General features: G+C 42.1%; 1 protein-coding gene across 1 annotated transcript in view; it reads left to right on the forward strand.

Moving 5' to 3' along the window:
* The window catches only part of ttn.2 (titin, tandem duplicate 2), a 217,919-nt gene that overhangs the window by 16,403 nt on the left and 180,098 nt on the right, over window positions 1-21,418 (forward strand). The window contains exons 20-37 of the mRNA XM_082507917.1: window positions 27-1,723; window positions 1,814-2,095; window positions 2,179-2,445; window positions 2,601-2,873; window positions 2,969-3,232; window positions 4,799-5,059; window positions 6,184-6,444; window positions 8,338-8,601; window positions 8,702-8,962; window positions 9,222-9,482; window positions 9,734-9,994; window positions 10,075-10,219; window positions 10,348-10,516; window positions 11,242-11,473; window positions 12,648-12,932; window positions 13,607-13,732; window positions 14,082-14,270; window positions 16,170-16,220. Coding sequence (XP_082364043.1) covers window positions 27-1,723; window positions 1,814-2,095; window positions 2,179-2,445; window positions 2,601-2,873; window positions 2,969-3,232; window positions 4,799-5,059; window positions 6,184-6,444; window positions 8,338-8,601; window positions 8,702-8,962; window positions 9,222-9,482; window positions 9,734-9,994; window positions 10,075-10,219; window positions 10,348-10,516; window positions 11,242-11,473; window positions 12,648-12,932; window positions 13,607-13,732; window positions 14,082-14,270; window positions 16,170-16,220 — 5,549 coding nt within the window. The remainder of the gene's footprint in view (window positions 1-26; window positions 1,724-1,813; window positions 2,096-2,178; window positions 2,446-2,600; window positions 2,874-2,968; window positions 3,233-4,798; window positions 5,060-6,183; window positions 6,445-8,337; window positions 8,602-8,701; window positions 8,963-9,221; window positions 9,483-9,733; window positions 9,995-10,074; window positions 10,220-10,347; window positions 10,517-11,241; window positions 11,474-12,647; window positions 12,933-13,606; window positions 13,733-14,081; window positions 14,271-16,169; window positions 16,221-21,418) is intronic.

The following is a 21,418-nucleotide window of genomic DNA, read 5'->3' on the forward strand; positions in this document are numbered from 1 at the left end:
GTATATGTGACCTTTTACTTTTTCAGGATTGATGGCACCAAAGGAGAAGCCAAATTCCAGATTCCATCTGCTTCAGGCTCAGACAGCGCCTGGTACACTGCTACAGCCATCAACAAGGCTGGTAGAGACACCACTCGTTGCAGAGTCAATGTTGAGGTGGACTTTGCTGCCCCTCAAACCGAGAGGAAGCTCATTATTCCTAGAGGAACCTACAAAGCTAAAGAGATTGCAGCACCCGAGTTGGAGCCGCTTCATTTGCGATATGGCCAAGAGCAGTGGGAGGAGGGTGATCTTTATGACAAGGAGAAGCAACAGAAACCACAATTCAAGAAGAAGTTGACATCTATCAGAATGAAGTGTTTTGGACCAGCCCATTTTGAGTGTAGACTCACTCCTATTGGTGACCCCAATATGGTAGTGGAGTGGCTGCATGATGGCAAACCTCTGGCTGCTGCTAATAGGTTGCATATGGTCAATGAATTTGGATACTGCAGCCTTGATTATGAAGTTGCTTATGCTAGGGACAGTGGTGTTATTACTTGCAGAGCCACAAACAAATGTGGAGTTGACCAGACCTCAGCCACCCTGATTGTCAAGGATGAGAAGGGACTTGTTGAGGAAACACAACTTCCTGAAGGCAGGAAGGGAGCATATAGGATGGATGAGATTGAGCGCATGGCTCATGAGGGAGGACCTGCAGGAGTCGGCGCTGATGAAGAATCTGAAAAGACAAAACCTGATATTGTCTTGCTTCCTGAACCAGCAAGAGTGCTGGAAGGCAACATTGCACGATTCCGCTGCAGAGTAACTGGTTATCCAGCACCAAAGGTTAATTGGTACCTCAACGGACAACTTATCCGCAAAAGCAAGAGATATAGACTCCGTTATGATGGTATTTACTATTTAGAGATTGTTGACATCAAGTCCTATGACTCAGGAGAGGTTAGGGTGGTTGCTGACAATCCTTTAGGAACAGCTGAGCACACAGTAAAGCTAGAGATCCAGCAGAGGGAAGACTTTAGAACTGTCCTGCGTCGTGCACCAGAACCAAAACTTGCAGAGGCTACACACGAGCCTGGCAAGATTGGATTTGATATTGTGAAGATGGACCGACCTAGTGAGGCTTCACAAGACAGGGAAGTGGTTAAGCTGCGTAAGACACAGAGAATTCTTCATGAGAAAACTTCAGAGGAGTCTGAAGAACTGAAGAGCAAGTTCAAGCGCAGAACAGAGGAGGGTTTCTATGAGTCTATCTCGGCTGTAGAGCTTAAGTCTCGCAAGAGGGATGACTCTTATGAAGACCTATTGAAGAAGACTAAAGAGGACCTGCTCCATCATATGAAAGAGAAAGAAGAAGCTGAAAGGAAGAGGATGGAGGAAGAGGGTAAACTCACTATCCCCACAATAAAACCTGAACGGGTCCTGCTCTCTCCCAGCATGGAAGCACCCAAGATCCTGGAACGCATTGCAAGCAAGACTGTTGCTCCAATGGATGAGGTTCGTTTCAGAGTCAGAGTAGTTGGTAGACCAGAACCTGAGTGTCAGTGGTTCAAGAATGGCATTCAGCTGGAAAAGTCTGACCGTATTTACTGGTACTGGCCTGAGGACAATGTATGTGAATTGGTCATAAGAGATGTCGAAACACAAGATTCTGCTAGCATCATGGTTAAGGCCATTAATATTGCTGGGGAGTCCTCAAGTCATGCCTTCCTGCTTGTACAAGGTAAAGCAAGTTCATCTAAAATCATTTCTGCGCCATGCTAAATTTTCTTTGTCTTGATTTGTTTTTGTCTTCTTCATTTCGCTGTTGCAGCCAAGACAGCAGTTAGCTTTACCCAAAACTTGGAGGATACGAGTGCCAAGGAGAAGGATACCATGGTGACCTTTGAGTGTGAAACCAATGAACCCTTCGTCAGAGTCAAATGGTTTAAGAACAACACGGAGATCTTCTCAGGAGACAAATACAGAATGCACTCTGACAGAAAAGTCCACTTCCTATCTGTGCTAATGATTGAAATGAGGGATGACGCAGAATACACCTGTGTGATTGCAGATGATGAGAACATAAGAACGAGTGCAAGGCTTCACGTGGAAGGTAATTTATCTAGAATATCCACCGGAACTGTCCTGTTCCTGTAAATTACATAAAAATGGTTCGGTATGTTGTTCTGTATCCAGGTGCTGCTCTCGAGCTCATCAAACAAATGGAGAACATTGAGGTACCAGAATCCTATGCTGGCGAGTTTGAGGTCGAGTTATCTCGTGAAGATGCTGAGGGCAGCTGGCTCTTTGGAGACAAAGTTCTCTCACCCAGCAATAAATACATCATATCGTCACGTCGAGGAAGACACACTTTGTCTGTCAAGGATGTCAGGAAAGAGGACCAGGGAAAATACGCCTTTGTATGCGGTGATCTGAAGACCAGTGCCTCACTAAAAATGAAACGTAAGCTTAAAATGTGAAGTGCATGTTACTGCTGCTGGCAAACAAGAGAATTTTCATCAGTGTATTTCAACAGCGTTCTGTTGTTTCACAACTTTAACCTGTTGAAAAACATTGTGGGTAATTGTCTGATTGCATGTTTTTACCTCTGCCTTCAGTGCGTCCAGTGACACTGATGCAGCCCCTGACTGATCTGATAGTCTGTGAGGGTGATATTGCTCAGCTGGAGGTCAGGTTTTCCCAAGAGAATGTTGAGGGAACCTGGATGAAGAACGGCCAGGCCATTTCTGCCTCGGAACGTATCCACATTGTCATTGACAAGATGGTTCACAAGCTGCTGGTGGAGAATATCAGCACAGAAGATGCTGCCTTGTACTCTTTTGTGGTTCCTGCCCATGACATCTCCACCTCAGGCAAACTCAGTGTTCAAAGTAAGAGTTAGAATTGGGTTTGAATATAAACTTAAAAATATTTTGTTAAAAAAAATTGTGACTTTTGACTGTCATCTTGTTGCTCTTTCTTACAGCTATTGACATTGTAGTGCCACTGAAGGATGTATCCTCTATTGAAGGCACAAAGGCTGTCCTGGAGGCTAAGATCTCTGCCCAGGACATCAGCTCTGTCAAATGGTACCATAATGACAAACTGTTGACACCCAGTGACCGAATCCAAATGGTGGCAAAGGGAGCAAAGCAGCGGCTGGTCTTCACCAGAACCTTTGCATCTGATCAGGGTCACTATAAACTAGTTGTTGGCAAGGTTGACACCAGCTGTAGCCTGACGGTTGAAGGTAAGAAAGATTTTTAGTGCAGTGAAAAAGTATATGTCACCTTCTGGATTTTGTTTTTCATATATCTCATATTTAAATATTTCAGATCATTAAACACATTTTAATATTATAACCCAAGTAAAGGCAAATTTTTTTAAAGTTTTTAAATGACGATTTTATCTGTTAAGGCAAAAAGGTATCCAAACCTATCTGGCCTATCCTAACCAAATAACTGGTAAGGCCACTCTTGGCAGGAAGAACTGCAATGAAACATTGAATCTTCCACATCACTGTGTATGAATGTTGTCTGCCGTCTTTGTAGAATTGTTTTAACTCTGCCACATTGGAGGGTTTTTGAACATAAACGGTCTGTTTAAAGTCACGCCAAAGCATCACAACAGGATCCCAGTCCAGATTTTAACTGGATTTGACTGACTCCTGAACCTTTATTTTGTTTTTTGACCAGTTTAAAGGTGGATTTGCTAAAGTGCTTCAGATCACCGTGTGGGTGTATAATCATTGTAATGTTTTTTGCCTTTTGGTCAACTGTGTCTTTTGTAGTCAACGTCTCCCTTGGATGCCATATTTGCACTTATGTTTCTTATTGTTAAATCATGAACACTGACTTTAACTGTGGCTGTAAAAGGTTGAAGTTCTTTAGAGGTTGTTTTGGGTTCTTTTGTGACCTCCTGGAAGAGTAATCAGTGCCTTTTTGGAGTCTGTAAACAGTAGGGATGGGTATCGTTTAGGTTTTATACGATACCAGTACCAAACCGGTACTTTTGAAACGGTGCTTGAACCGGTGCTTAAAGAATGGAGAACACACACTTTGTCCAAAAACCTCTCATGTTTAGCAAGCTATCAAATACGGCGCATTTCTCGGCTTTTAACAAAATGCTATACGTCGCCAGGTTCGTCGTCAGATTCGAGGTGTTACCTCCTTTGCACAGTATCACAGTATCAGCTTAAAGCACTTGTTGCTGCTGAGTTTGCATCTTTTGCTGTGAAGTACAGCCAGACTTTTGACCGCTTCGCCTTGGGCATTTTTAATCTGTAGCTCTGCTCTAAAAGAACGTACGTACCTGGGCCCGCCTACTATCCTCGGAAACGTAAAATGATTGGCTAGAATCCGAAGTGTGTCACATCTCAGGAAAAATAAAGCACCGAAATGTGCGCTTTTCGGTCTGGTTACTACCGTTTATGTCAGAACCAGTGCCATAATGGCACCGGATACCGGTACCCATCCCTAGTCAACAGGTCTGTTGGTAATTAGCTCTGGGTGTGACTATTGAACTCGGCTTTCCAAAATATGTGGCTAATCAGTTAATTAATGATTTAACAAGCGGGGCAATTACTTTTTCACATAAAGCCATGTAAGTTCAGGCACCTTTTTTCCTTAAAGAATTAAATTATCATTTGGTCTAAACTTAGTGTAAATTTTGCTGACTGAAAATATTAGTGTGAGAAAAATATATACAAAAAAATCATGGAGGGGGCAAATACTTTTTCACAGCATTGTACTTTCAGCGTGATACTGTTTTTAGGTTCCAGTCTCACTTTCATACTCTAACCATTTCATTTTTACAGAGGTACACATTGTGAAACACATGGAGGACAAAGTGTGTTCAGAGTCCCAGAATGTGACGTTTAATGTTGAAGTCTCTCACCCTGGAATTGACTCAGTCTGGACATTCAGGAACCAGCAAATCAAACCTGGACCCAAATCTAAGATTGAGTCAAAGGGAAAGGCTCACTCTATGACAGTCATTGACGCCATGAAAGATGAGGAGGGCCAGTACATGTTTCATGCTGGTGAAAAGACATCTAGTGCCAAGCTTACTGTCTCTGGTATGTCTAACTTTTAAGATATTATGGATATTGTGTGTTTTACTCAGATGAAATCATTTACACAATCACTGATTTTAAAAAAGACTCACTGGCACATTGGGGTGGTAGTGCCCATCTTCAAGAAAGATCGCACTCCTCAGCCTCCCTGGGAGGATCTATGCCAGATTACTGGAGAAGGGAATACATCAGTTAGTTGAACCTCAGATTGAAGATGAACAACGTGGTTGTATTCCTCAACGTAAAGAGCTGGACAAGTTTTCTATCCTCTCAAGAATATTCAAGCATATTCTACAATTGTTTTGTGGATTAGGAGAAGGCATTCGAGAACATGGGGTATCCATTGCTTGCTTGCTTCTGGGCCAGAGATGAGTTTTTGTGGAGGAATTTAAGAATCCTGGGCTTGTTCAGAGTGAGAGGAGAGGGAAGTAGGGGATTGATGGATTAGTGCAGCGACTACAGCGATTTGGACACTGTAACCCTCCATTGTGATGAAGAGAGAGGTGGGTGTAAAAGCAAAGATGTTGATAAACTGGTTGATCTACGTCCCTACTCTGTTCTATGGTCACACGCTCTGGGTAATGATCAAAAGAATGAGATCTTAACAACAAGGCACAGAAATTAGTTTTCTCTGAAGGATCGCTGTGCTCAGGCTTAGATATAGGAGCTCAGTTATCTGAGAGGGATTCATTCCACATAGAATGGAGCCAGGTAAGGTGGTTCGTGCATCTGATGTTTCCTGGGTGAGGAAGGGTAGACACGAGACATGCTGGAGGGATTATGTCTTTTGGCTGGCCTGGGAATTACTTGGTGCAACCTTGGATGGAGGAAGTGGGTGGGAAGAAGAAGGTTTGGTCTCTTCTCAGACTGCTGCTCCTTGACCTGCCACTTCAGATAAGGGAAATCCACACACTAGATGATAATTTGTTACTTAATTGTTGGTACACATTTCACATTTTGCTGACATTTATACCTACCCATACCCATCTTTGACAAAAACGTGGATTATTTTAAAGCAGCTGTTTTTTTATTATGACAGAAGATTGTGTGTGTTGGCATTTGCTGTTTCTGTGATTAGGACATGTGGTCAGAAGTGAAACAGAAATGTTACTTTCTGCTGCCATTAGGTGGAGCCATTACACGGCCCCTGCAGGATGTGACAGTGGCGGAGTCTCAGACTGCTGAGCTTGAGTGTGAAGTTGCAAATGCCAATGCTGAGGGCAAGTGGCTTAAGGAGGGCCAGCCCATTGACTTCAATGAGAATGTGGTGAGTGAGGTGAACGGAGCCATCAGGCGCCTCATCATCAACATTACCAGGCCACAGGATGTCGGAGAGTATACCTACCAGGTGGCCAACTCCAAAACTACAGCTAATCTCAGGGTGGAGGGTAAGTACTAGCTTCCCACTACCACACACACACATGGTGTTCACATAACCAAGATAAATAAAACAGGACATTTACCGGGAACATACTGAGGTAAATTAAATACGACAATCAAAATAAAAGTAGTTATTGAAAGAAAATTTAAAAATTAACATTTTGTGGGAAAAATGCAAAGTGAGTGCTGAAAACTGAAAGATTTTGTCTGTTATATACAGCTCTAAAGGTTATCTGGGAATGTCCTGTTCATTTGTCGCAAAAAATAATGACTTGGTAAATGTTTGTTTAAACTTTTATGATAGTTTCAGACAGACTCACTATCACAATATTTGCAGTAGTTATTATACATATTATAGCTCTAGTAACTATAATAAGTGTTATATTTGTACGGTCGATCCATGGGACCAGTACTCCAATACTGGAAGTCGGGATTAATCCTAATCTCTGATCCTATGAGTTTTACCCAGAAGGCAGAGCAGATCTTAGATGGAGCGTATGGGTGAGGGGATTCATCCAGTACTAACTATCCCTCTATAAGTACTAACTACCATGGCTCCTCTCATTTAAAACAAACAAACAAAAAAAAAATGGGAGCCCTCAGTAACTTAGCAGCTTGTAAATCTAAGAATAATAGGAGCTATTTATACTAATATGGATTCATCCTCAGGTTTTTACATTTACTGTTTCACGAAAGTTTAAAAAGGTTCACAAATGAAACTTTTTGAATACAACGTATTTTATTAAAGCAAAAGCCAAAGTAAATTAGAATAATTATTACAGAATCAAATTACTTGAATTATTCTTACCTAATTAACTGATTCTGAGTTAATGCTGATTTTATTAGAATCTTTGAGAGGAGATGGTCTGAGGAGAGAATGGCCACAGACACACTCATCTCTGTGTGGATATTGTCCAATAGAAATAGAGCCAAGTTCATGGAAGTTGCATCCCATTCAGAAACAATGGAAATCTCAATCCTCTTGGATTTATAATCTCAAACGGCAAAAATAAGTAGAGAAAAAGTCAAAAATCCTAAATCCAATTAGTGAGCCCACAGTGTCGGCATTGGTTGTTCCTCTGGTGTTACTTGCTATAATTTCACCTCAATAACAGTGGCTGTGACATCCATCCACCATTACTGCCACCTCATCTGTCCTAACACATTCATTTTCTCACTTTTTCTCTTCATAACTCTGTTCATTTGTCCCATTATACTCAATATGATTTCTTTTATTAAATCCTGCACATTAAAATCAGACGTTCTTTTAGATTAGTGGCTTCTCCGGCTCGCTCACTTCCCCCTCCCATCCTCCACACCCACACACACCCACAGCCTCTGAGGTCATCTCCACACACACACTCAGTGAGAGGCCTGCACCTAGAATCATTATTATAGATTATATTTTCTTATTTGTATGTTGGTTAAATTTATACCTGATTATATTCTGATCACTATTAGGAAGCGAAACACGATTAACCACCAGCAAAATCCCCTCATGTTAATCTGTGTTTAACACTTGCAACATACTTCATGTATCATACAATCATGTGTGACACCAATGTGCCAAGGATGAAGCTGGATAATATCTGCACATTAGAATAAGTTTCATTCTTCATATTAATTAGACTTATATCTCTATTGTATGTTTGATTAAAAAAAAAGATGATTTATGAGTAAAAGCACATACAGATAGACTCCATTTAGCGCTCTGCATCACTTTTAACATAAGAGGCTGGATGTTAAGAACTTGTACTCTCAGATGTGATGAGAGGTAAGCCGGGGGGACTTCAGTCTCTGTCTGTCCCACCTCTCCTGACAGAACTAAAATGCTTCCAAAACTAACGAATCACCTCCGTGTGTATACATTAAAGTTAGCAGAGCTTTATATTTATATGCAGGAGTGAAGATCAAGAAAACTCTGAGGAACCAGACCGTGACGGAGACCCAGGAAGCAGTGTTCACACTGGAGCTCACACACCCCGATGTGAAAGGATCCCAGTGGATTAAGAACGGGGTGGAACTGCAAAACAGCGAAAAGTACGAGATCGTCTCCAGTGGCATGGTCCAAACGCTGAAGGTCAAGGACTGCAACATACAGGACGAGTCTGTTTACTCCTTCAAACTTGGAAAACTTTCTGCCAATGCCAGACTCAACGTAGAGAGTAAGTGTCAGATTTTATCAGCATAACCAAGAATTGTGCACAATGTTGTCAGGTATCATCATATCACATGAGTGGTTTATCTGCTACTTTTTTCCTGCAGAAATCAAAATTGTGAAGAAGATAAAAGATGCGACGTCTCTGTTGGATGGCACAGCCTCCTTTGAGATGAGCCTCTCACATGACAACATCCCTGTTAGGTGGATGTTTAAAGGTTTGGAGCTGAAGTCAAGTGAGAAGTGCAAGATTCTGTCTGAGAGGAAAGCACACAAACTGATCCTGAAGAATCTGGACAGCAGCGATGCAGGAGAGTACGTGGCTGTGGTTGGACACTTGCAGTGCAGTGCTGTACTCACCGTGGAGGGTATGTAGCACTATAAGACAAACTGCATGTGAAGTCTTGCATTTAGATCGCAAGATAGTAACTCCAAGCTGCTCTCTGACACATCCATCAGAGTATGAATGTTAGATCAAAAACACTTAAGCACAGATTGCAGGTAGAGTGAAAAGCAGTCCATCCACTTACTGAAGAATATAAAGAATGTTTATGGTGTTTGAGACGAGAAGAATATTTGTCTAATCTTTTGTTATCCATGTCTTGTGACCTGATTTACTACATGCAGCTCTGCTGGTCACTAAACCCATGAAAAGTGTGGAGGTACCAGAGACTCAAGTGGCCACATTCGAGTGTGAAGTCTCCCACTTCAATGTGCCGTCCACCTGGCTGAAGAACGGAGTGGAGATTGAGATGAGTGACAAGTTCAGGATTGTGGTTCAGGGAAAACTCCATCAGCTGAAGATCATGAACACCAGCAGGGACGACTCTGCAGAGTACACCTTCATTTGTGGCAACGACCAAGTGTCTGCAACACTCACCGTCAACCGTAAGAATTCTGACCTCCCACAACGTGATATGAAAATACTGTATCAGAATGAGACTCAAGAGGGGGGTTAAAATAATTTCTAAATTATATAATCACCTAATTTAACATATTTTAAGCTTTAAAGTTTCAGAATTCTCGCTATATATTTGAGCTGCATATCTGAATAACTGCATACAGTAATAGCTGAAATTCTTCAAAAGCAAACACAGTGAATGTGTCTTTTTGTATTTCCCTCAAATTTCGTCCTCCAGCGGTTCTGATCACCTCCATGCTGAAGGACCTGAATGCCCAAGAGAGAGACACTATCACCTTTGAGGTCACCGTCAACTATGAAGGCATCACGTACAAATGGCTGAAGAACGGCGTGGAAATGAAGTCGTCGGACAGGTGCCAGGTCCGCAGTCGGCAGCTTACGCACTCCCTCACCATCCGAAACGTTCACTTTGGAGACGGAGGAGAGTACAAGTTTGTGGCCGGCTCTGCTGCCACCACTGCTAATCTCTTTGTCGAAGGTAACCTGGTGCTGAGCACGTTTACAGTCTGTAGAGGTGAGAAATGCTACGAAACGTCTCTGAAAATGTTGTTCTTTCAGCTCGTGTGATTGAATTCACCAAGAAGATCAAGGACATAAAGATCACAGAGAAGAAGAAGGCGATTTTTGAGTGTGAGGTTTCTGAGCCAAACATCCAGGTGATGTGGATGAAGGACGGTCAGGAGATGGACATGTCTGAGGAAAGGTCTGTCAGTGCTCGTCAAAGTTTGGCCACACTTAATCTGAAAATCACTATTCCCAGCGTCTCCTTTGGACAATGAAAGCTTTTAGAGGTTAATTGTGAGTTGGATATCTTCTGCCTTGAATCCAAAGGTATATTGTGACAGCAGAGAAGTATGTTCACCGCCTCATGATCCAGACGGTTCGAATGTCTGATGCTGGGGAATATTCAGTGGTAGCTGGATCAAGCGTCTCCAAGGCCCGGCTCACAGTGGAGGGTCGCGACATTCGGATCTCGGAACCTCCTGAGCGGGAAATTACGGTGAAGTGGTTTTAAAGTTCATTTACTGATGTTTCAGAATAAAACTTCTGTCTTTCAGGTAATCACAGTTTGAGGATTAAAGGTGATTCGCTGTTTTTTAAGACTGTTCATTTATTTAATTGCAATGAGTTTCATCTTATTTTAATCCTAAGTTAACTTTTGCAACCAAAGCTGCTCTGTTTCACAACCACAGGCGTTACGCAGAGAAGTTAGTGTCAGTTTGGTGCATCTATATGTTTTAGCTTGGAAAGACACGGGCCAAGTTTACAGATACTGAACCTGACATTAACATTTTTATTTCTCTTTTATTTCTTATTTAGAAATATGCCTTAAAGTAATAAGGCATAAAGATACACTAGAAACAGTGTGTAAATATTTAGATATTATTCTGTTCTCTCTGTGGAAGCAGTGACGATTGGCCATAAAAATAAAAAATAACTATTAATGTTTACATATGACCCGCTCAGGTTTGTCAGTCCCCCACAGCATGTTTTACTGCACTCACATTTTAAAAAGCAACTTAAATAGTAGAATTTTGGGTGCTTGGTGATTGTATTTACTGACATTTTCAACAGAAAATAGGGCCTTAACTCTATTATTGTAGGGTCTACCTTACAATATAAAGCACCTTGAGGCGACAGTTGTTGTGATTTGGCGCTATATAAATAAAACTGAATTGAATTGAACAGAGATAGAAATGTAAATATTTCACTATCCCCTCCTAGGTTCTGGAGAAACACCGTGCAACCTTTGAGTTTGAAGTGAATGAAGAAGATGTGGAGGGTCACTGGCTGAAGAACGGTGTGGAGATCCAGTTCTCGATGGAAGAACGATTTAACTACGTGACCATCAGGAAGCTGCATCGCCTCACCATCTCAGAGACCTACAGGAGTGATGCTGGGGAGTACACCTTCATCGCTGGCAAAAATAGAAGCACCATGCAGCTTCGAATAAACAGTAAGTCCAGCGTGACGTCACACAGAAAGAATGATGTACAGTATGAACACATAAAAACTGGTTGTTTCTTGTTTGTTTCTAAAAAGGCCATTTATTTCAAACTTTCTCATCAGTGATACAATTGTGCTTTGAAGGTTACATACACTCATCATTCTCACCATTTTGGCTTTATAATTATTTCTTTGAGCTGCTATTTTTAAGGGTAAAATGTCTGTTCAGCATATATCTTTAATGATTTAAATAAAATTAGAACTGGGTTTGAATTTTTTTAGGACTTTTCTCTAATCACAGGGTTAAACGTATATGTACAAGCTCAAGTATATACAGCGCTCCCTCGCTATAACGTGGTTCGCCTTTCGCGGTTTCGCAGATTTTTTTTGGTGCAATTTAGTTTTTTGGGTTTTTTACAGCGCATTGTCAATTAATCTCGTGCTGTGTCTCCTGTACAGTACAGAATGCGTTCAGCTTGTCAAATTTACATAAATCTTCGATTGCTAGCAGCGTGACTCTGACGTGAAGTTTTCTCCCCAACAAACACAACAACGCTGAAAACGTCGTCACCTGCAGGTCCCTTTGGTTTCATTCTGTAATACTGGACTTATTTTTCTACAAGGCCTGAACTTTGAGAGTATTTAAATAAGAGAGAAAAGTGTATTAAGTGTGTAGTGAGGGGTTTGACAGCCTTAAAACATCTATGTTAATTGTAAAAAATAAAGTTGGCTACTTTCGCCTATCGCAGGTTATTTTTAGAACGTAACTCCCGCGATAAACGAGGGACCGCTGTACACGCAGAAGTGCAGCTGAAGGTTCTAGCAGGCCTAAATGCAGACACGGAAGGATGGACACAAGAAAGCAATTCATATTACATCACAAAAGGTCCAGGAAACAAAACATGAAGCACAAAAGGGAAAATTAAATCCACCCACAGAGAACAGCAATCAGGAAAGTGGAGATGTGATGAAAGCAAAACACAGCTGAAAAGAAATGGATGATGAGAAAACTAAAAGCAAGGCACAGAGGACAAAGAATCCAAATAACACAGGAAGTGAAATATGGTGACCAAATACATAGACACACATGAACTTAATACAGGGGAAGTGACATGAGAGGATGGAGCAAGAATATCCGTATATTCCAGTTAAACTTTACCTCTAAAATATTCTGCCTCGTTCAGTCCCCGAGCCTCCTCAGATCCTTCGCCACATGGAGCCCCAGTCGGTGGAGGCTGGAAAACCAGCTCGCTTCTCAGTCCAGGTGAGCGGTGTTCCCCAGCCTCAGGTCTTCTGGTACAAAAACTCCCAGGCTCTCTCCGCTGGCTTCAAGTGCAAGTTCCTGCACGATGGCAACGAGCACACACTGCTGCTCATCGAGGTCTTTCCTGAAGACGCTGCTGTCTACACCTGTGAGGCCAAGAACGAGTATGGCACTGCCACAAGCACTGCAACACTCAATGTTGAAGGTGAGACATGGATGTGACTTGATAGTCAGTTTTGTATAAAACAGATTGTTGGTTTCTGCTGAAATCGGCATTTTTTCCTGAGTAGAGTGCATGCTCTCGCCATTAGCCCAACATCACAGTTTTCATGGACACAACTCTCCACCAGAAATAGGTCAGATCGTACCAGAAGGTGGAAATGACTTCTGCATATTTTTAAGTTGCACTTTATTATTAATTCAACGTGATCATTAAGAGGTGATGATAGCTTCAATATAATGCAAATGATGTAGGGCAGCAGAACAACAAGCACTAAAATACGAAAAGAAAAAAGTTTTCCTAAAGTTTTGGAAAAGATAAAGAAGAAGACTATTTGTATAAGAGTGCTCTTACCTGACAGCGTGTGGAGTTTTTGCATCGCTAACCAACCAGCTAATTAGAAAGTGTATGAATATGCAGTGCAAGCCTGCAGGGAGCCTCCACACTGCTCCCCCTGGTGGATACACATGCTTTTACCACTGATTGCTCATTAAGGGCGTTACTACTCATAGTTGTGTCGTCCACGTCACAGGCGGCAATATAGCAACCGTCAAGGAGACCAGTCAAGGATTGGCCGAGGACCCACCATTGCCCTGCCAGGGTCCAGGCAGACATTGTAAGTGGCTGTATCTGTACTGATTCAGGTTCTTGTGTTGCAGTTTCAGAGGTGGTTTCTCCAGACTCCCCCGCCACTGTTGCTCCCCCTGTCATCATCTCACCCATGGCCAGCACTTCAGCCTGCGAGGGCGCACCAGCTTGCTTCCAGTGCAAAGTCCGTGGAGATGGTAAAAAATACAATTTCTTATTGAGTGATGCTGTGATTTTTTTAATACTGAAACAAAGTGATGGTATTGCTCAGTTCCTGGTAGTTACGCTGCACAGAATTTTAAGTTGAAACTTTATTCAAACCTGTGGCCACTTCCTGTGAATGGAATTTCCTACCTACGCATAAGTTTCAGTAGTAGTGTGTCCTTTGGTCTTCTCTTGAAGCCATTGGGACTTCACTGAAACTTGATTATGGCACGCGACTAATTAACCACCTTCTGACTTATTTACTCTTGCTGTTGACCCACAGTGCAAATTTACTGCAGTATATTTACACAAGCCGTGCTTTTTCCTTTGTCAACCATCAAGATGTGAAGATAAGCTGGTTCCACAAGAAAAAGGAAATCAAACAGTCCGAATTCTTCAGGATATCTCAGTTTGATGACAGCTGTCAGCTGGAGATCTCCAGGGTTTATCCAGAGGACGAGGGCGAGTATACCTGCATGGCCACAAACAATGGAGGGACGGTGTCCTGCTCTGCAACTCTTACATTAGACGGTGAGTTTATTACTAAAAAGAAAGGCTGCTTTTCTTACTCTGAGACAATTGAAGTGTCACTAACAGAAGCTCACAGCAGTGCTGGTTTCAGATCAACACACTCTCACTGAATCTGTAGATTATGATTTGGTGTTGTGCTGTCTGGCGATAACAAATCCTGCACATTCAGTTTTCAGAACTTGTTCTTTGAGGTTAGGATTAAGTTATACATTAAAGTGAATCTCAACAGCAACAACAGTGGGCAAAGGAAAAAGGGGAAAAATCTGCCTGTGTAATGATGGCATTCATCCATCCATCGGCTGGAGCCCATCCCAGCTGTCTAAGGAAGGGCACACCCTGGACAGATCGCGAGTCTGTTGCAGGGCTAGCACATAGAGACAGACAACCATCCACACTCACATTCATACCTTTAGAGGTGTTCACAATTTAGAGTTACCAATTAACCTATCACTACTAATTGCATCACTTTGGACTGTGGGAGGAAGCTGGAGTACCCGGAAAGAACCCATCGTACTGCCTATGGTGGCATTGGAGGATCATAAAATGAATAATAATAAAAATGAGAAAAATGTGGGCTTTTGTGTTGGAAGTGTTTATTAACCATGTAGAATTAACTTTGTAAAATTACTCCCATTGCAATGTGTTTTATAGTTATATAGGAATGCAATGAAAGGTGACCAAGGCTCAGGGAACAATCTTTCATAAAAATACAAACAAGTAAATATCATTGTGTATACCTTTTCCTTTTTCACCTGAGTTCTGTGTCAAAGTTTTTATCCACGCTTTCTTTACTGAAATATGACCTCATGAGCCCTCAGTCAGTTTCAGTTTAGTGATTTGAAATGCTAGTGGGGACGCTCAGCCATGATAGTGAGGGATCATTTGCTCTGGTCCAAGTAGTTTTGGTTGTTTTGAGTATTTTTGTAGTTAGTTAGTTTAGTTTGTAGTTTTTGTTATGCTGTGAAAGGACAGAAGATATTCCCTTATTCCCAGCTCCTGACAGATCACACAAATGGTGCTTACTGGGATGTAAATAGAACAAAGTACACTGAGCCAATGAACATGCGTTATTTCAGGGCAAAAGCAAACGTGGGACAGATCAGCCACCACCAACATCACTCACCTAAAGATACCTTCAATTTGCCAAGAGCCAATTTCATCCAACCAATCACAAGCTGTACAGTGCCACATGGGGGGAGGCCCACTTTTATCTGTGTGTAGCTAGCATGCCAAAATCAGAAATAAGCTGGTTCCACAACCAACACTCGGTTTAGCCTAACAAGAATGAAAACACTGTCTGATGAAAACACTCTCGTCGTAGTGGATGATTTGGCCAGTACTCCTGTAAGACTGCTAATACTGCTGAACAGGCCAGGTGCTCAGCCACACTCACCATAAACGAAGAAGGTAACCCGTCCTAATTAGCTCCAAGCAAAACTTGAGAGGATGTCCTGAACTGAGGTGCAACATTCACTGTCACATTAGTTACTAGTGGGTTTGATTCTCTGAAATTATTTTTCAATCAGAAAAATTTAACAAAAAAGCCTCAAAACAGGAACTGACAGAAGTTAGTAACCTGACTCATTTTCAGATACAGAATGTGAATTTGCTTCAAGGCAGCTACAGTAAGACTTACATTTATTTGAGTGTGTTTGAGCGCACTGCAGTATTAAAAACAGAAAAGAAAAAAATAGAAAATTATCCAAACACTCTGAGACCTGCTCAGAATAAAGATATGGAAGCAATACTTTCTGTAGGGAAAGACATTAAGAGGGGTAGAAAACTGTCAGTACACATGTAAATGTACATTATATGTGAAAGAAATGTGTGTCTACATCTGCCCATGTTGGGATCAGTGTGTTGATGAAAAGGGAATAAATGTCATGGCTTTCTTCACAGTGACTCACGTGAGAGAGCAGGCTGAAACCAAGACTGAGCTGGAAGTCAAAGGTAAGGTCATAAAGTTAACTTTTCACCACATATTAGAGCGAGAGCATTGCTCCATCATGGCTGGAGTGGAAAAACTACAGCTGGAGCAGATTTCTCTCAACTGAATTTTGATTTGAAAGTAGTCTGTCACTGGATAACTCCAAGCTGTGGCTCACTGAAGCAGATAAATTGTTTGTGAGAGCAAAGTGATAACCGCTACATGAGTGGATGCTTTGTGTTGGATCGTACTTGTCATGCGTCCATGCTTTTATCATCATTTCTATATTTCAGGATGAACTTTGACCCTCCACAGTTGCATGACATCTTTATATATATATATATATATATATATATATATATATATATATATATATATATATATATATATATATATATATATATATATATATATATATATGTATAAACACTTTCTAAATTATCTTTCATATTCCATCTGGTCTTACTTTGATAATGTTGTGTGGTTTCCCTCAGGTGAGAATTTGTTGAACTTGAGCAGTTTGCATTCAAAAGTTTATTTATCTTTGGCATGAAAGTTCATCTGATTTTCTTCCCAGAAAAACGCGGGTCTGTATTTTTTAAAGACATGGAGGATTGCCGAATCTGGAACTGATACCTTCCTCCTGCAAAATATTTCTTAGCCTGGCTTGCAGATAGTGGAATGTGATTCCTGTGGTTTGCTTTCTAAATAACCCCAGTAAACCTATATTAGTTCGAATAAACGCCGTCTCACCAAATTCTGCTGCTTCATTGGTTAATTTTGGAATATAATATTTGTTTTTAGAGAGTTCTGCATCTCATACGTGTGCATCTTTCATTCCCTTTTTAAGTTTAAGGATTAGAAAGGGCGTTTATTCTTCTGTCTGCAAGTCAGGTAAGAAATATTCTAGCATAAAACAAGTTTCAAGAACTAAAACACGCAAACGGTAGCAGTCCATCTTGAAAATATGCTTCTTTAATCACAACAAAATAATATATGTTTTGAAGAAATTTCCACAGACGAAGGATCAAAACTTCCTGCAGGTTTCTAATAAAAAGAATCAAGTCTTGCGTTTATTCGAACAAATATGGTGAGTGAATTTTCTTATGGCATTGTGAGTCCTTGCATGCATTTAATATTTCCATTAATGATTCATTCAAGTCCTTTTTTCAGTTTTTACCCCTGGAAGCTGTGTTGGTCTGACAGTTGTCCATTTCTGTTTGCAGAACTGTTCTGTCCTCAAAGAAAAGAAGAAACTGTGCATTGCAGCACAGAACTCACTGCCACTTGGCAGCTTAGAGGAGCCTTCTCCGACACTGAGGATTTCATAGATCATGGCCTGGTGTCAGCCAATCGTTGCTCCAGCAGGACTTCATCCATCAGCTCATGGACAGAAAACATGAAACCATCTTTCACAAAGAAACTTAAGTTTCAGTCCATCTTAGAAGGGGAGGCAGCAGAGTTCAAATGTAAACTGATTGCCTGCCCTCCTCCTACTATCCTCTGGTTTCATAATAACAGATCTATACCTAAAGAGCATAGACGCAGGATCTACACTGACAGCAAAATGCATGTTCACACTACCAGTCTAGTTATTCATGGTGTCAAAGAAAAGGACTCGGGCAGTTATAAGGTAATGGCAATAAACATAGAGGGTTCTGCAGAATCCACAGCATCACTTCTGGTGTCACTGAGGGAAAAGCAGTCTGCTAACTATCTTGGCTTTATTAGACGCACTGCTAAAGCCCACGAGAGCATCGATACCATGGCAGAGCAGAGGAAAGAGAGGAAGTTTAGGGTTGACCTCAGATATGTCGGGTCTCCTTTTGACAAAATGTCCAAGGTCCATCAGGGTAGATCTCGATCTAAGAGTGCTCTTGTGCGTACTGTGTACTTCATGCCTGGTTCCCATTCAGAAGACAAGGAACCAGAAAAGGAGTCTAAGCGGTTAGAAACTGCCTCTGAGCGTGCCCTGTCTCCTACCCCGATGTTTGACAGATCTGAGCGCTTCAACGACAGATTCAGTGACATCTACTGTGACCGACGCACTGGCACCAGGTTCAGTGATAAGTTCAGTGACAGGTGCAGTGACAGATACAGTGAGAGGTTCAGTGACACTGAGAGTCTCCACAATGAGGTAAGAACAAAACTTACTACACTCCAAAAAGCTGTCAAACAGAAAAAGAGGCTTTCTATTTCCACCATGTCTTCCTCTGAGTTTGAGTTAGAATCTGTCGCCAGCGAGTCAAGCTATGCAGATTATGTCGAGAGACTTAGGGTCAAGCCTGCTTCTCTGCCTGATGTTCAGCATTTCAATCGACCCTTTGATTTGGGTGAGACGTACAGGGAGTTTCAAGGTAAAACCTCTAGCAGGGATCCCGCTGAGCCTTGTGTTAGACATTCATTCGAGCCTCAGTCGAGAACCAGGGCCATCCAATTAATGAGAGGTGAGCTGGTCAGTACAAGTGTGTCAGAAACAGAAAAGACATCAGACGACAAACATTCAGAGAAACTAGAGGATAAAAAAGTCAAGGGTTTTGTTGAAATACAAGCAGATGTGGTTGATGACCATAAGGTGCAGGTTACAAATGTTGGGATGACAGCATGCAACCTTGAAGGACCGCTCGGTGAGAAAGCGGTTTACCCAGAAACTACAATGTACACTGAAAGTGGGGAACGTGTTAAAAGTCTGCCTTCTCAAGAAGCAACATTACTCATACAGTCAACCATGCCAAAGTCAGTCACATCTACCAGAGAGAGGTTTCTTAGAGAAGACACAGCAGCAACAGAAACAGCTGATCTGTGTAAAGAAGCATTTGCTGGGGAGGATTTGAGGGCTCGTTACGAGAAGAGCCTGGAAGCTGAACGAATAGCTTGTGAGGAGAAACTCCTTGCCCTGAGGATCAGGAAATGGCAGCAAGGGAGTAGGATGCCAGGAGAGGAGACATATGATCCTGAAACTGATCTGCCCATTGTCCCTGAGGCAAAGTCCACAGAGCCCACAGGGCACATTTACAACCAGCAGGAGAAAAGAGCAACTGTGGAAACTGAGGCCATGCACTCCTCTTTTCATGAATCACTCAAAAAAGAGGCATGGGAAGATAATCCTGAAGGAATGGCTCAATCAACACCCACATCTACAATAAAGATGAGAAGCAGAGAGGTGGAAAGGTCTGCCTCTGTGGGTACAAAAGCTTCCACAGTGACAATTGGGCTAGAAGAAGACACAGCACCACAGACGCTGATGCAAAAGTCCCAAAAGTCACCAAGAACAAGACCAAGGCCAGAGGACAGATTCAGAATTTCAGAGAGATTTATTAGTGAAAAACAAACACCAGACAGCAAAGGGGAAAAACAGGTTGAGCCATGTGATCAGTTTGCAGGCAAGTTTTTTAGAGCTCCGTATGAGAAGAAGCTAGAAACTGGAGGAACTGAATGCGAAGAGAAACGCCTTCCCTTAGGGATCAGGCAGGAAGGCATGAGAATATCAGAAGAGGAGACATTTAACTCAGAAACCGATCTGCCTATTCCAGCAGGCACACAGTACAAGGAGAGTGAGAAGCACATTCACACCCCACAAGAAGTAATGGAGAAAAAGATAGCTCCTGTGCCAATGCCTATGGCACCTAAAGTCAAAGGTGTAGCAGAGCAGCTTGAAACATCTGCCCAGTTGGTCAAAGGACAAATGAAAACAAAAGTAGAAGAACTGGAACATGAGAAACAAAAATTGCAGAGATTTAAAGCTAAAGCAGCAGAAGCTGAATATGAGTCTAGATCTGAAAGAAAAGCTAGAGCAGAGAAGATGCTGTTTGAGAAGACGAGAGCAGAAAAGGAGCTCCAGCTGTCGAGGGAAAACATCTCAGACCTGAAGAGTGAGAGTGAGAAGTTTATTAGTGAAGAGGAGGCTTTGACTCAGCGAATAAGAAAGTGGCAACAGGATGTTTTAATGGAACAAGAGCAGACTGCAGAACTTCAAGGTTACTCACCTTTCCAGGCAGGGAAGACCACTGAGGCAGGAACAAATCTCGCAGAGGCCTCTGCTTTAGAATTGGCAAACACAGTCAGAGAGAAATGTGTTTCTAGTGAGTCTGCTCCTGCTGGTTTCCAAGACCAGGAGGGTGAAACTCTGCAGTGGCCTCTGGCTGGTGAACTGCCAACAGAGGGCCGTGTGACAAGGCTGCAGAGGGACAGTGAGTACTTTGTAAGTGAGGAAGAAGCACTGGCTCAGCGCATATTAAAATGGCAACAGGATGCAGTAGAACAAGAGGATACAGCTGAGCTTGAGTCTGAGTGGCCCCAACTGCCCCTGACTTATTGTGAGCCCCATCATAGTGGCATGTCTCATGAAGCCCACCCCAGTGAACCCCCGCCTCCACATTTATTTTCAACAGAAAAACCGTCAGTTTTTCAGCCCATTGCAAAGTGTGACCTGTCACCTCCTTTTGAGGCTTCTATGGCCAGGCACCCTGCTGCAGATGCTAGTTTGCTACACCATGTGGGTGCACCTGATGCCCCTGTAAGATATCAAAAGGACTCTCAGGCTTCATCAGTCCAGAAATACTCTCCAACCCAGCTCACTGGGCGTCCTTATGAGGAATATGAACTTACCTCTGCCTCTTATGAAAGCCATCGTGAGCCTTCCCCAGTCAGGAGAAGCTCCCCATCCCTTAGTCGACAGGATGATTCAGAAAGAGAGGGAGTGGTGAGGTTTAGAAGGGAGAAGCATGCTATGCATGTTGATAAATCCAGCAGGCAACACTTCCAGTCAGAAGTAAGAGAAGAGAGAGCTATGGAAAAGGAGATGGGAACTGCAAGAGAAAACACTGAATGGAAACAACAGAGGGATGAAAGAAGTGGAGATTTGAGAAATCTGAGATCTACACAGGGTAAGGAGATGAGTACTGAAATAGGTGCTATAAAGAAGGAAGAGAGAAGAGTTGAAAATGTGGAGTTAAACATAAAAGATCTTGGAAGTCTGGGAGGCTCACATCCAGTATTTGTTAAAGAAATATCTTCACTTAAAGTAAAAGTTGGCGAGATGTCTGAGTTTATCTGCCAGTTCCAAGGTGATCCTCCACCTACTGTGAACTGGCTCAAAGACGGCCATCCACTCGACCACAATCCTGACTATGATATCATACAGAAATCTAACAACTCAAAGCTCACCATATTCTATCCAACAACAGATCACGAGGGCACATATGACTGTATCATAACCAAT

Source organism: Aulonocara stuartgranti (assembly GCF_965226115.1).
Source record: "Aulonocara stuartgranti genome assembly, chromosome: 16".
Taxonomy (NCBI): Eukaryota; Metazoa; Chordata; class Actinopteri; order Cichliformes; family Cichlidae; genus Aulonocara; species Aulonocara stuartgranti.